The sequence below is a fragment of the Dreissena polymorpha genome, chromosome 15, assembly GCF_020536995.1.
Source record: "Dreissena polymorpha isolate Duluth1 chromosome 15, UMN_Dpol_1.0, whole genome shotgun sequence".
Classification (NCBI taxonomy): Eukaryota; Metazoa; Mollusca; class Bivalvia; order Myida; family Dreissenidae; genus Dreissena; species Dreissena polymorpha.
In genome coordinates, this window is record NC_068369.1 from 13,861,402 (window position 1) to 13,876,401 (window position 15,000).

General features: G+C 32.2%; 1 protein-coding gene across 4 annotated transcripts in view; it reads right to left on the reverse strand.

Moving 5' to 3' along the window:
• LOC127859504 (adhesion G protein-coupled receptor L1-like) overlaps positions 1–15,000 on the reverse strand; it is a 53,098-nt gene that overhangs the window by 26,161 nt on the left and 11,937 nt on the right. Inside the window, exons 2-24 of one of the 4 annotated variants that reach the window (XM_052396995.1) lie at positions 13,123–13,463; positions 12,864–13,020; positions 12,449–12,631; positions 11,940–12,041; positions 11,574–11,674; positions 9,247–9,429; positions 8,896–9,003; positions 6,256–6,376; positions 6,047–6,151; positions 5,687–5,759; positions 5,079–5,175; positions 4,935–4,978; positions 4,544–4,655; positions 4,316–4,419; positions 4,079–4,181; positions 3,761–3,911; positions 3,440–3,509; positions 3,262–3,328; positions 3,052–3,137; positions 2,339–2,465; positions 1,888–1,929; positions 1,644–1,739; positions 411–1,199 (exon numbers count right to left, since the gene is read on the reverse strand). In XM_052396995.1, coding sequence (XP_052252955.1) covers positions 1,137–1,199; positions 1,644–1,739; positions 1,888–1,929; positions 2,339–2,465; positions 3,052–3,137; positions 3,262–3,328; positions 3,440–3,509; positions 3,761–3,911; positions 4,079–4,181; positions 4,316–4,419; positions 4,544–4,655; positions 4,935–4,978; positions 5,079–5,175; positions 5,687–5,759; positions 6,047–6,151; positions 6,256–6,376; positions 8,896–9,003; positions 9,247–9,429; positions 11,574–11,674; positions 11,940–12,041; positions 12,449–12,631; positions 12,864–13,020; positions 13,123–13,463 — 2,636 coding nt within the window. In that variant the 3' untranslated portion in view covers positions 411–1,136. Of the gene's footprint in view, positions 1–410; positions 1,200–1,643; positions 1,740–1,887; positions 1,930–2,338; positions 2,466–3,051; positions 3,138–3,261; positions 3,329–3,439; positions 3,510–3,760; positions 3,912–4,078; positions 4,182–4,315; positions 4,420–4,543; positions 4,656–4,934; positions 4,979–5,078; positions 5,176–5,686; positions 5,760–6,046; positions 6,152–6,255; positions 6,377–8,895; positions 9,004–9,246; positions 9,430–11,573; positions 11,675–11,939; positions 12,042–12,448; positions 12,632–12,863; positions 13,021–13,122; positions 13,464–15,000 lie in introns of those variants that run through there. The other 3 variants (XM_052396994.1, XM_052396993.1, XM_052396996.1) reach the window with 3 other exon arrangements.

Here is a 15,000-nt window from a genome sequence, read left to right on the forward strand (position 1 = left end):
AAATATCGCCATGCTAACTGAAGTTATTAAAGGAAACGCATTATCTTTATTTAACTACAGTGACATCGTCCCTTAATGCTGGATATCCATTAAGACTTCCAATATATAACATTCCATCAGAGTTGGTAATGAAGATAAAGTAATTCTTAAGTTAACAAAAGACTTAAACAGTTCGAAAGGTTGTTTAATCTCCTAATTTGCTGGTCAGAGGTGTGACCCTTAGTTATCGAGCATATATAATGATCTAGTAGACATAAATATATAAATATATATATATATATATATATATATATTTATTTATATATATATATATATATATATATATATATATATATATATATATATATATATATATATATATATATATATATTTTACTTAATATAAAGCAGATATAAAACACATTTGAGTTTTTAGGCGCAAACGTTAACTTGAAGTGTATAACTACAAAAAAGGGCAAAATTGAAGATCAAAGTTGAAACCTTGATCAGTGACCTCGCGTTAAGATGCCAAAGACACGTGTGGCGTTTCAATTGAATATTGATAGTTGTTAGATAAATATGCATTTGTTGCATGCACAGTTGCAATGTTCGGTCAATAAATTTCATTAAGACTCTGACCACATGGTTAAAGTTGTATGTCAATGTTTGCAGTAGATAGAGGCGCATGTAGTAGTTGCACACACACGTTAACCTTACATGTCTTAAAACAAAAAGCGGCATAATTCTTCAAAAGTGCATGCCAGAGTTTTGGAACTTTGTCATTGACTTCACATGATGAACGCGAACACATGTATGAAGTATTACGTCAATGCTTGGATAAGAAACAGGGGTTTTCAGATGTTGTTTGTTTACTTTTCGGTCAATAGTCAAGCTAGAAAACGAGCAATGCGATTCTTGAATAAAAATAAGACCATTTCAAAATACGGACATTCAGGAAAATACTTAATTAGTTAAACGCATTTTTACTGGCAGAAAATAAGTTGGGTTGATTAATATACTGAGGAATTTTCATCCACTGTCCAAGTTCCTGATCGACACGCCTTCTTGCTTTTCGTGTTCAACACCAAATCGCCAATATGTCTCAAGTGTTTCATATTTTATGCTTACTCTCCTTGAAACGTGCTGGTTTCAGAGTACTACATTTGATGCACACATGGTATCTGCTGGTGTTCAAATACACAGCTGCCTACACGAACAACCTGCCAAAAATGTTCTAACTTTTCGCACAAACATGCAAACAATTAAAAATCCAGCTAATAATAAAACTACATATCCATCGCCAAATGTGATATCCACAATTAGCGAATGAATAGCAATCGCAAATATCAATTTGAATGTGCACCAAGATGAAACGACACCCACACTAGTCCTGAAGTACTAGAGCTTCATGGGGGAGTCTTTTAATACAATTGTGATGTCAACTGATCTTGTAAATCGATAGAATATTTAAGCGACATATTGCATATGCTTGTATTGAGATTTATTAAATCTCTTTACCTAAGTATGTTTAACTCTATTTTACTCTATACAATCGCGAATAAACATTTTATTTATACAGCGCATGACAATTAAAGCTGGTGTTTTAAAGCTGATATAACGTCGTCATTGAAAATGTCATAAAATTAAATGATGTGTGGTCTTACCGATGTTACTGATGTTACTGATGTGCTCCTAGATTTGAGGACATTTCTACTCGCGGTCGACAACCTTTGTTGTTTTGTGTAATATGCCTTCCAAATCTACAATATTTGAAACCTTTACTGTTATTTGTTACATTTAGCAAATTCTCTTTCTTATAGTAACAGAAAAACAAAAGAATTATACGGAATTGTATAGATATTATTTTATTAACGATAGCATCATTTCAGCGTTTAAGTGAATATTTACCTTTTTGTCAAAGGCACACCTGAACAAGAAAATCACCAAACCCTATAAAAATAAGGCAAATCAATTTCAAATTACAATAAATATATCACTTTGTATAATATAACTCATTTAACTAGTCTGAAAATCGTATACAAACACACAAGTATTGAAGCATAAAACGATATTACTTCCAAATAGCATTCTTACAACGATCAAATTAGATAAGGTTGATTTTTAATATTATTTTTACTAGTAAAATTTGCAATATCTGTGTACATTAAAAAAGTATTTTCATACATGAACTTTAAAAATGCAACGTGTCGGACTAATTATATATTCTAATAATGTAATGTAATGTCGAATATACCGGGGCAGCACAAACACAAATCTTTAAATTTATTTCGATCCAATAACGTGATTACATACAGCTCGATATTTCATATTGCTGATGATTATCATTTTCATTTAGTACCTGCAGACTGTTGCAGACAGCGAATGCATACTGCACCCAGACCATGCTTTCATCCAGATAGAAAACGCCCAGAACCCAAGTTGTCCCCATCAATGGCAGTAGGACTAATAAACACCGTATTGCAGACCTTGATGGGTAATAGTGTTTATGTTTAATATGGTATAAAAGCAACTACTTAATTTAAATGCATTTTCTTAATAAAATAAAATAATTATCATTTAAATGCTAATTAATTAAACTGCCGCTATTGTATTACAAAAGACTAGTGTACATGTAACGCTAGGTTTACATTTGTCATCTTTTAATCAGATCTTTGTCACAAAAAAAGTTTTAATGCTTGGCTGCATTCGTGTATTTCTTCATATATCTATATGAACTGAACATTTGTCTGTGCATGTTCATGAAATGACTTTTGTCACTTGTTTGTTAACAGATACACTTTGTTGCTTTTTATGAATTCATCATGTTTGTTTTGAACATGCTTCATTGAGTGGATGTAATGATATTATTACAGATAAAATGAGCAATTGTTAAATTATCAAAAGGTTTTACTTATTGATTAATTGATATTTCCATATAACTGTATGCATCGTTACTAATGTCGACAAAGCTAATTCTTGAGCATGCATTGTAGCCTGCTAGATTCGAAGAGAGTGTGAAGTAGAAGATGTGTTACTGCGAAAAATATAAGTGTAAATACAAGAGTGCGTTACTTTGATCTTTCAACGGTTGACTTCCTGGCAATGGCATATAATCCAAGAGTTGTCCTTATCGCAATCACAATGGTGACACAGTTTACCTACAACACAACAAAAACATGAAGTGGAAAAACCAAGATTTTTGTTTGCGAATAGTACCTGAGCCATTGAGATAAATAAGCGATTACATGTTATGAATATTTAATGTGAATGAACAAAACATACCAAAATGACAAGCAGTGCTGGTCCAACAAAGGCCCAGATAACACCTCCTTTTATTGTCAACCAGCAGCTAAAGTGCACAATGAAATAAATTTATATGTATATATTTCTTTTCAAAGTACTAGTAACATTCCGAACGAAAATTCACCATTTGACGATCACAATGTTGAGGACCACTTACGATTGCTCATTTCCATAACCTTGTGTCTTGGTAACACCTAGAGTTATTCCGACGATCACAGCAGGGGCAACTGCACGTGCAAGGTATAAAGAAATACTTTGTATATATTAAATAAGGTTTTACGCTTATAGATGTCAAACATGTTTTTTTAGTAAATGTTATATTTGCTTGGTGTTTTTATATAGATAAAAAAAAGAAAATAATTTAAGATGCATTTACATTAGCCTTAATTTCATGATTCAAAATAAAACAAAATAAAATATATTACGTTTAGCATCAAATGTTTTATAGTATGTTATAATATAATTAATTGAATTTTACCCCAAGCTGCGGTCAGCATCCGTTTTAGTTTCAATCTATTTTTGAAGACATTTAATACAGACACGGCGAGGTCGATACCTTCCACCAACATAAGGGAGAAAACAACAAGGTAGATGTAATGCAATAGAGACGCCAACGCTTTACATAATATCTGAAAATTTAACACAAATAATCGACATAGAATACCATCATGAAAACCATACAATGAGATAAAATGAGTTTACTATAATTATTTGTTAACTATATAACAAAGTATTAATTCGTACGCTAACAAGAGAGTAACTGAGATAACACTAGTTTAATTATTTGAAGTCTTGCCTTGTTTTCCGTTTTGTCGATGCCTCCGATAAACATAACGTAAGAAATGATAAGAGCAACAGACAAGTTCAACAAGACAGCAGCACGCCGTTTGCTTATATACCTGAAATGAATATTTTAAGTTATCAGAAATACTGTGATGTGCGTTTAGGTTCAATCTATGAGTTAACTTCTAACAATTGCGAACAAATGTGCATTGTTTCAATGATTTTCGGCGAACTAATTACTTTAACTTACTTCCATAGACATACATGGCAAATAGCCGTCAACATCAAACCGGCCAACGATATCGAACAGCCAACTATAGAAATTATGTCGAGCTCTTTAGTATTAACGTTACTCTGAAAATTGAAAATTCGGTTTGTAAGAGAGATGCAATACAATAATTGATATTTTAGTCGTATTACAATTAAGTATGCAGAATAAGAAAACAATAAACAATATATCATCATGACAAATTAATACCTGAATAACTGGGCTCATGAGGATTGCAAAGTTCGTAAGGTGCGTGCAACGACATGTTGCGCTTGAATGGTTGGAGGAAAGGACCCGACATCCGATGGTGTCCCAGGCAAAACTAGTATGTTTGTTGAAAAAAAATATGCATTGATATATTTCAAATAAATCGTTAACATTATATACAACAAACTATTTTTATTTTCAAATAAGGAAGCTTGTGATATGCGGTATGGTATCAAAAACATAAATCTAATTTTAATGTCCATACAGACATGTAAAAGAAACATGAAACAATTTGAACCATTTTATAGTTGCTAAAATCAACTTCACAATGTACATGATTGGTGATATTGTTTGCGTGTTAGACAAAGGCGTTTCGGCGTTGCGCAATACATACATGGTTTCATTCCAAAAACTACAAATGGGGGCTGAACGGAGGTCCTGAAATACAATGGAAACCCTTTGTAAAATTATTCTGGGACATACATACACACCTTCAAAACACAAATATAAATTATTTGACAGTAAGGTATCTTAGTACCTGAGCGTACTCCAGTGTTATGTCTACGACAAAATCCGCATTCTTCTCCCAATTATCTACGGTTACAGTAACAACCTCTGAATTGATGGTGGTGTCACTAGAACGCAAAAAGAAGTGTATTTATGTTTCATAGTTACATTAGTTGTTCCAGAAATTATGGATATCCACTCATTTTGTCTTTTTGTTTAAATAGTTAGCTTGCTTTTAAAATACCATTTTACATAACTGGTCAGTAGTTAATGAAATTGTTAGCATACACAACTAACGACTTTATACTTAAACTATATATTTGTCACTGTAAACAAATGTTAGGATGAGTACATCGAAAATTGTTTTTTCTTTTTGTCCAGGTTTTTTTATCTGTGGGTAACTTTACCTTTTTCTTTTTTTCTTGCTTTTGTCTCCTTTTTGTCAAAAAATGAATATGAGGCATACACAAATATGACAACAAATTGTACCTTTGTTCATGTTACGCTATATACAATTGTGGTATATATTGTATTGGTACTTTTATGATATGTTCATAAATAGTATGTATGTGTATGTTTATATGAATTTGTGAATAAAAGCTTCAACAACAACAACAAAAAATAAAATTTTTTACATACCTGTAATTTTTCAATTTTGATGATACGAGTCCTGTCAAACTTTTGTACACAACTGCTGAGATGGATTTTGATCCTAGAATGTAAGTTTTTAAAGGCATAGGATTATTAAAAATCGTCAATTAGGAGACAAACGAAATACAAAATAGAATACTTAAAGTAGAGGTAATATAACTTCAGCTGCAGAAATTGATTCACAGTATAAATAGCATCAGTAATAATAATAATACAAACACAACGATTAAAACATTGCTATTTATGTTTATCTAAACACTCTGCAGATATGATCTTAATGTGATTGAATAACTATTATTTATTTCAAAATGTGAAAAAAATGTTACACCAACATAACTTTGTACCAACCATTCAATGAAGATTTCGGCAGAATTATTGAACTTGAAATTTCGAGCGGCTCTTCTGGAAATTTCAAATCGGCTGCTGTTACGTTTACTTTTTCGACATGTACGACTAGAAAATGGTAAGAATAAGTAAACACAAGCACGTCGACAACGTTGCAAAAATCATGTAAACTTATTTCAAATGCTCATAACTATAAGGAAAAACAATGTTACCTAAATTATCCGATTGTATAGTTTTACTGCTCTCATGTTTGTTTTCTAGGGAACTCAATAAAACTTCTGTGTACTTGTTAACCACATTTACAACTTTCATTGCACCGAAACTACCCGTACTCTGCAAAAGTAATTTTGTTTATATATTATGTTAACATAACATAATATAAACTATTATACCATAGCCGCATCACCATAAAGGATGCAACAAACGTGTAGCCGATTATTAAAAAGGTCTCAATAAAATTGAGAAAGATAAATTGGTTTAAGTTGTACGTCCTTTATTATTGCAGGTTACTATGACTTATAAAGAATGTGAATAATTTTAAATAACTTTATGTAAGAATAGTTGTTTGTAACTACTAAAAATCATGCGAAATGTAGAAAACCCAATGTTATGAATTTTACGGAAGTTACATCGAGTTTACAAATGTATAAGGTTCAAATTGTCGTGTTTTATTTTTAAAAGGAAAGTGATAATTTTATGACTTTTACTCGCTGGGTTAATACTTTGGTATGTGTCTTCTCTTGTTTAACATATGCTGAGACATAAGAGACACACCAAATCAGAGCACGTTGCAGGATTGTAGAAGCCATAACGGACGTGCAACTATTTGCTTTTAGGTAAATTATTGGGAACAATTATTGACATAAGATATGGCGACACATGCACAAATCATTTTCTGAAAATCGGGGAAATAAAATTGTGTGAATATAAACTAAGCTTCTATTGTGTCAAAATCATCAATGAACTTATATTTTGATTCGTCACTGTGTGTGTAAGGGTGTATTTTGATATATTATGCTATGTTTATTGACCTTTCGCCTGTGAATAGACTCAGGTTATTACATACTTAGGGCTTAATTTAGTCATACAACAAAGACAAAGTAGGCGTTTAAACAATACCTAAGTGTTAACAGTGCGTCTAATAAATAATAAAATTGTCAAGATTATGATTCTCTGATAATGTTTGCTCCCTAGAATTCGATGATATATTGGCACATCAAACAACACTAACTGCTTTCGTTAAATGTGATCGGAAAATGCGAATGTTCTGTATTTTGTTTACATAAACTTATCTTCGAAAGTATACATTTGTGCGGTAAATTATTTAAATTATTATTTAATATCAATTCGGATGTCTCCACTTGTATTTTCTCTTTTATAGTAGCATTATGATGCTTTTGATGAAAATAAAAATCGATTCAAAGCATATAATAAAATCTAATACAAAATCTTCCTCTTGACAAAATTTCTCATTTCACATGTCTTATCTCATAAATGCATGTGTCAGATGCAAAACGATGACCAATCACATTAAAAAAGGCCACATCGTATTATGAAAATAATAACCCAATAAACAACATAATATACAAGGCATGTTTTGGGTTCACAATTAATCGGAGGAACAAAGTATACCATGCCTTATTATTGTATTGCACTATTGTTTTGAACAGACAATTATCTTATTCAATCAGGGTTTACGTGCTAGATTCATAAGACGCAGAAACAATAACGGGGAGAACTATTCTGATTGCAATCGCTACTTCAAACAAAGCACAGCTGAGTGTGTGTATTTATTTATTAATTTACTGTAAACAGCCTTTACATAAACATAATTTTATTGCATATAATGCAAAAAATAAAGTGATATTTGTATGTAGGCATAATTTATTGTATTTTTATATTCAGTCTTATACGATTCTAAAACAATTGATACTATTTATAATAAAACAAACTCACTAATTATATTTATTGAATGTTTGTATAGGCAAAAAATCAAAAGTCATCTGAATTTTACATGAAGACAACGTTTACATTATTATAAGTTGAATTTTAAAACGATGAATTAGCGATTAGTGTCGTTTCAGACAATCAGCCATACTCAACCAAATCCTATCAAATAGTGTTTTGATTTATCAATATTAACATAACTTGTAATTGTATTGTATATTGATATAATTTCTCATATTGTCTCTTTTTAGTTCCTGAAAACAACAATAAAAAACAATAATTCCAATATTTAAACGTCCTCCAACTGTCTGTTTGTTAAAATTGTCCTGTTTGTGCCATTATTATTAATCCCTATATAACACTATCGAACATGTAATATAAAATGTAAAAATGCATTTGGTGTTTCATCGGATAAACACAATTCGGTAGAATGTATGTCCAAAAAACTTTAAGTTATTTTTGTTATTGGTTTTGAAAACATAATTGTGAACTATACTATTCAAATTACTATGAATATTCAATTGCAATCCAAATGTTAATACATATTTCGACGTACAGAAGGACATGTGAATTGATTAGATATAGTTGAAAAGCGCTCTCCACGTTTTCTGCACAATGCAACTTTGTTAGAGACGTCACATCAAAGGGTAATTCAAACAGCTATTCACTAGACGGCGCGTTATGCGAACTTTGAACGAATAATGTATTGCATAACGCGAAGGGTTATACACTTACAAACTTGTCTATTTACTGTTAAAACAATATAGTGTAATAATAAGACTTACTATTTGTTTTACTATTTAATAACGGGTGACTGTTGCATGACGATGATTGCGGTTAAATCACATATGTTCAAGTTGTCTAATGATACAACAGCTTACATATTTTCAGGTAACGCATCTTACCGCTTTATTTCCGTCTAGAGACCCGTTGTTTCCCAAGTTGCTGCCATCTGATTGCCATGAGTCGGTGTTATCAGTGTCAATTAAGTTACTGGTTGCGGCAAAGAATGACTATAAACACAGAAACGACAATTAATGTTGTGCATACGTATTGCGGTTGCTTTTAGCCATTTAGGAATTAAATATTTATCTAATATTTATCTTAAAATGTTCAGGTAGTTATAACACTTTATTATTCATAAATAAATGGTTATTTATATATATAAAAGTAGGAAGATATAATAAACTAGTACTTTATTTGAAAATGATATATTATTAAATGAACTACTTTGATCACATGGGGTGATATCTTACATTAGCTTGCTTATCCGTAACCTCATTGACGTTACTGATGCTTGCTAAAGTTTCTAACATGTCAGTAATAGCGTTAAGTTCGCCGATGTAAGATGATCCGTTCGCAGGTTTTGTAACATTAACCAGCTGCTCTAGACTTTCCCCTATTTTCTCAGCAGACGGTGATTGTTTGATACCCTCAACCTTTTAATGTATTAAAAAAGACAACGTAGAGCACGTTAGTCATTTAATATATATTTTTATTTTTGTTCGTCATAACGGGAATCACAATACTTGGCATAAATGGTCATTACGTAAAAACAAAACATAAGCAGGGGAACCAAACTCAAAATTTAGAGATGTTCGCAAAATTCAAGCAGGCCACAAAACATTTTTTGTCATTTTTCCTATAAAAAGTGAACATAAAGATTTACATAAAAAAAATATAAAAAAAGATAAAAACAATCCCGGTCGTAATTGTTCTTATAATATGCAACCTATTTGCATGACAATTTTGAAAAATATTTTTATTTTAATTTCCGGTGGTCTTTTATATAAATAAGGCAGTAAACACAACGAAAAATCTAAATTTGTGAAATTACGTTCAAATTATTGCCAACTAAACAATTATAAATTAGATTTAATAGTATATTAGTGTTTGATGTAGATACGATACACATTCTTCTTTTATTTAATCAATCACTCCGTTAAAGTTGTTTCCCTTGAGTATACATGTGATAAGCACTTTCTGTGAATGATAATAAATTGTTATTATAAGTGAATACAAATTTGAAGATATTTAGACAAATTGTTAAAAAATAAGTTTGACCCACGGAGTAGAAAAATTAATAATAACTATAAAATTAAAACAACTGCCAGAAGCCACCAAAAATATAAAAACACTCGATAGAAATAGTCAAACACTGGCCTCGAACTGAACAACTGTTATAACTGAAACTGCAAACTTTTGTATTTAAAACCTAACGATGGCGGCTGAAGCGTTTGCACAGATTTGACACTAGCTTGACACTAAGTATTTTGTAAGAGTTCAGTTCGGTCGGCCAGTAAACTCTTATTCGACAGAATAATTTGAATAAGAAGAAAGACGAATCTACTGCCGAAATTAATTATTATTATCATATTACTATTTTGTCGGGTATCATATGAGGTCACGGTCAAGGCGGCTACGAGGCGCAATTGCTTAAAAGTGTATTAACAAATACATGTGCATTACAATAACTATGGACATAAGCTTGTTATATAGTTATTTAAGCTGAACTTAAGAAACAAATAGAAATGACATATATCATAACTTTTATCTTGTTGACTTATGCTCTCTTTCAGACAAGTGAAACATTAACTCGTGTATCAGACTCCTTCCTTAACACGTGACATGTGAGAACTTGCATAGAAAACACAACACGGTCCGCTTGTCGCAAACGTTTTTCTCTCGAAAAGTCACTAATACAAATATCTAGTTAACGTATTGTTCCATGAAAGTACCGTGAAACCGCAACGTCTGAAACTGTTTTGCAATTTACGTTAGGAAATTACCATGACACATATTGTATCTTGGCTTGAAAATTCATGCTTAAGTCAAACGCGATCGTTCTAAATGTAAAAATAATGTAATGTACAATATCTGAGGACAGTATTGAAAAAGCATGACTAGGAAAGGGTTTGGTTAACACGCAACATCTACATATGTATTACTTAATTAAACATTTAGTACTCCAATGAAGGTATCACATGAAACAAACTTTAAATATGAATTCAACTCAAACGTTTAGCCCAAATACGTTATCTCGGTCTGTACCAAGATATATGTAATCCTTACGAAGTTCCAAGAACCTAACGAAGTCCCAACTTATGACGGTATGACCTTGTTGCATTTATTTTATGTATAACGGACTTTTATGTTTTTGCATACGAGATCAATATTTGTGCTGAATGACTATAATGGATTAATAAACTTTTAAATGCAGGCTAGTTTGCTTGTCAATGAATTGCTATTCCTTTTGACGAAGAACAATGCCCCAATCGTTGCATAATACGATGTCCCAGTGAACATATTGATATTAAATCTACACAAAAAAAGAAAACAAAAACGAGCGCTCAACAAAGGGATGAAACTAGACTGGAAGAATATGTAAGCACTATATGACGTTAATCAGTGTTGTTGTTTATTTATTTCAATCAGTTGAAATGCTATGCAATAAGATAATACAGACGTGATGAAAAATCCTAAAACAACAGCTGGTTGCGAACTTCGCCTTTTTGGGAAGGAACTATGTTAGGATTATCTAGGTACAGACTGTGGACATTAATAATATAACGTGTTCACTTACCGTCGCAATTAATTCTGCAACGATTTTTGATATGCAGTTGTAGAAAGGGTTGAGCCAGTTGCCTTCCTCGCTGCATTGCCGACTTACCAACCCGGAATATCCTTCATAAGTGTTTTATATTTTAACAATGCATTGAATATGTTGCATTTGTAAAATTCCACAATATTGAAAAAAAGATCATTATTGTATTATTTACAATGTTCCAAACCTGTATTGTAACAAAAGTATAGCAAATGCAACAAAAACGAAACAGATAATCAAACGTTTAACTTGATTTGTATCTAAGACTTGTTTATTGTAAGCAACAGTTCAGATTAATAGCAGTATGTATTGGAATATAGGTGATAATTGAGTACATTGTTTTACCAATTGGACAATCTTCCACAGCTATCGCCCCAGGTTGAGTTTCATTCCAAGTTCTGTGTTTCGTATCCACATTGATCGAACAGTGTTTTGCAGTCGTTTGCACTAACCAAAAAGAAAGTACACTGATTGCATTTTTCTTGTTTATACTTTGATCTTAACACTGTTATTACGTTTTCAAATAGCATATTTTACTAAATAAAATAAATGCATAAATGTTAACAATTTTATACGAAACAGGACACACTATATAAACAGATTAAAGAAGTAAAACTATAACATGTTACATAAAAGATATAAATGCACATTGCTAAGGTCAAGCATACATTTTCATACTTTATGTTCTGTTTGTTTTCAATACAAATCTACATAACATCATATACTTACATTATTGCATATACATGATTTAAAACAACATAAAATATTCATCGGGAACATGATAACGATATGTTTCAGTTTTACGATCTTTAAACAGCGAACAACATCAGAATATTTGTTAAACTATCGCTTACATGCAATACATTTTGGCTCTGGTCCAGTCCATTTGCCATCTGGCATGCATTTGATTAATGTGTAACCAATCAACGTTGTTCCCGTTGAACAAGAAAACCTTGCCGTCGTGTTGACAATTACCGTTGACGTATTTGGCGCCAATTCGATAGTAAGATTGCCGAAATGAGTTAATGCTCGGCATTCTAAATACACGCATACACATGCGGCATTAATACATTTTTCCCAATTTATGAACATTACCTTGTTGACATGTTTTCAATCGATAATTAACTGACTGAGTTAATAGGGAACACGCACACAATTCATGTTAATTGTACTTTAAAACAAAATAAAACATTTCCGTGCGATATTATTCAAAACAGAGCCTCGTTATGCCCAACTGTGTAACTTCTTACATTCAATCATGTGCTATACCTGGGGGTAAATTGGGCTGAGTCACTTGTGGTGTCGGCGCGGGGGTGGTTGGTTGAGGTGTGGTTGGAGTTGTGGTTGTCTGCACTTTGGTTGTCATCATCACGGTGGTTGTTGGCGTTGTTGACGCAGTGGTTGTCGGGGTGGTTGCGGTTGTGGTCTGTTTTTTAGAGACATGAAATACAAATAAATATCGTTATCGTTTTATTTACACACCATAACTATGATTTTAAACAACGAGAACACTATTACGCATACGCACTGTGCTATTCATTGGCTGCGTCGTCAATGTGGTCGTCGTCGGAACGGCGCACATGTAGCTGACCTGCAGGTACTTGGGGACGCCCGTGCAGGGGTCGGGACCTAGCTGCTGCCAGTCGTTCTGCACTAAGCACGTGGGCTGCCCCTCGCATAGCTTCTGTACGTATTGGAGCGCCGTCGGGCCGCCCTTACAGTTCGCGCCAACGACGCTCGTGTTGAACGGGTTGCACAGCGTTGATGGCGCCGGTGGAAGGCGGCCCCAGAGCACGTTCGTGATGTAGAGCACCTGGCCCGTAGGGCACGAGAAGGTGTGGTCCTTCATTTCGCAAATGGTTTCTTGTGCTGTTTAAAAATATAGCAAAATTTTGTTGTGTTTTGATGATTAATACATGTGCACGCGTATTTAATTAGATAAGTGACATTTTTATGTAATCATTTAAATTTCATCTACATCATCAGTCAAGTATTTAGGGGTTACAATTGATCAAAATTTGTCTTTTACTTCTATGGCAGAGTCAGTCATCAAGAAGGCCAATGCAAAGTTAAAGTTTTTATATCGAAAAAAGGAATTTTTATCCACATATACTAGAAGATACTAGAAGGCTTCTAGTCATGTCTTTAATTCAGTGCCACTTTGACTTCAGTTGCTCTGTTTGGTACACTGGTTTAACTCAAATGTTAAAAAACAAGTTACAGGTCACCCAAAATAAACTTATCAGGTTCATATTAAATTTACATCCTAGGTCTCACATTGGTAAAGAACAAATTTCGACTTTACGGTATGAAAAGAAATATAGTCGATAAAGAAATAGCTTTTTTAAAAAAATGTTGATTTTCATTAAACATTTTTAACATTTCATAATGTGCACTTAGTTCAAAACTAAACGCGCGGGAAATATATGGCCAACACAGGGTTTCAATAATTTTGAAATAATTTAGCTCGCAAATACACGTCGCCGCAAATGTTTTAACAAACGCGTGTATTCATTTTAAGCTGTACTTTTACTGAAGGCAAAATATAAGAGATCTATTTATCATTCACTAATTTGTAGAGTGACATTATTTATATAACGTATTTCCTAAAATATTTCCAGTAAAACCCTTTTACACTAAAAAAATGTTGTTGTTTTTCAAACGGTGGAAACGCATAATAGAAATATAATATGTGTTTGTTCGGTAGATTGTCGATAACCACTTACGATAATATAATATAAATAGCTTCGAAAATAATGAAAGTATCAATTTCACTGAAATCTATTGCATGAGACAAATGCCAAAATAATTATAATACTATGAATATTTATTTGATTATTATTCGTTATTCAATATATTTAGCTTTATTACTGTTGTTTTTTTGCGTTGTTATTATATCGTGCACTTGTTTGCAAATGAATGTTTTATGGATATAACGTCATTTTATTAGAATCGTATTCTTTGATTTGCATTAGTTGTTCGGAAACAAGCGTGGCTGTTATTTGGGGTTACATGTTGACGTATCTTACATCTTCAATTGATTCTGGAAATACGTATATCGCACAGAAAGCGCGTGCAATAAAGAATTAATACAAACTTTACCCGACTTAACTAATGCTTTCCATATTCTGGAGAAAATGTATGAAATATATATAAGGCAACCTGTTGGGTACATCAAAATGGAATTACCGGTGCTGTCTTTTGTATCACTTCCACACTTTAAAAAATATAATTTTGTAAATAGAAGATGCTTCTAAACAAAGCCTATACTGACGTGTTTTATTGCAACAAGAAAGCGTCATAATTAATTTTTGTTAAACATGTAATTGGTTATAAACATATCATTTTTATATTGATAAGACAATTCTCTCAGATCAACGGTGTATATTTCTCCATTCGTCTCTTA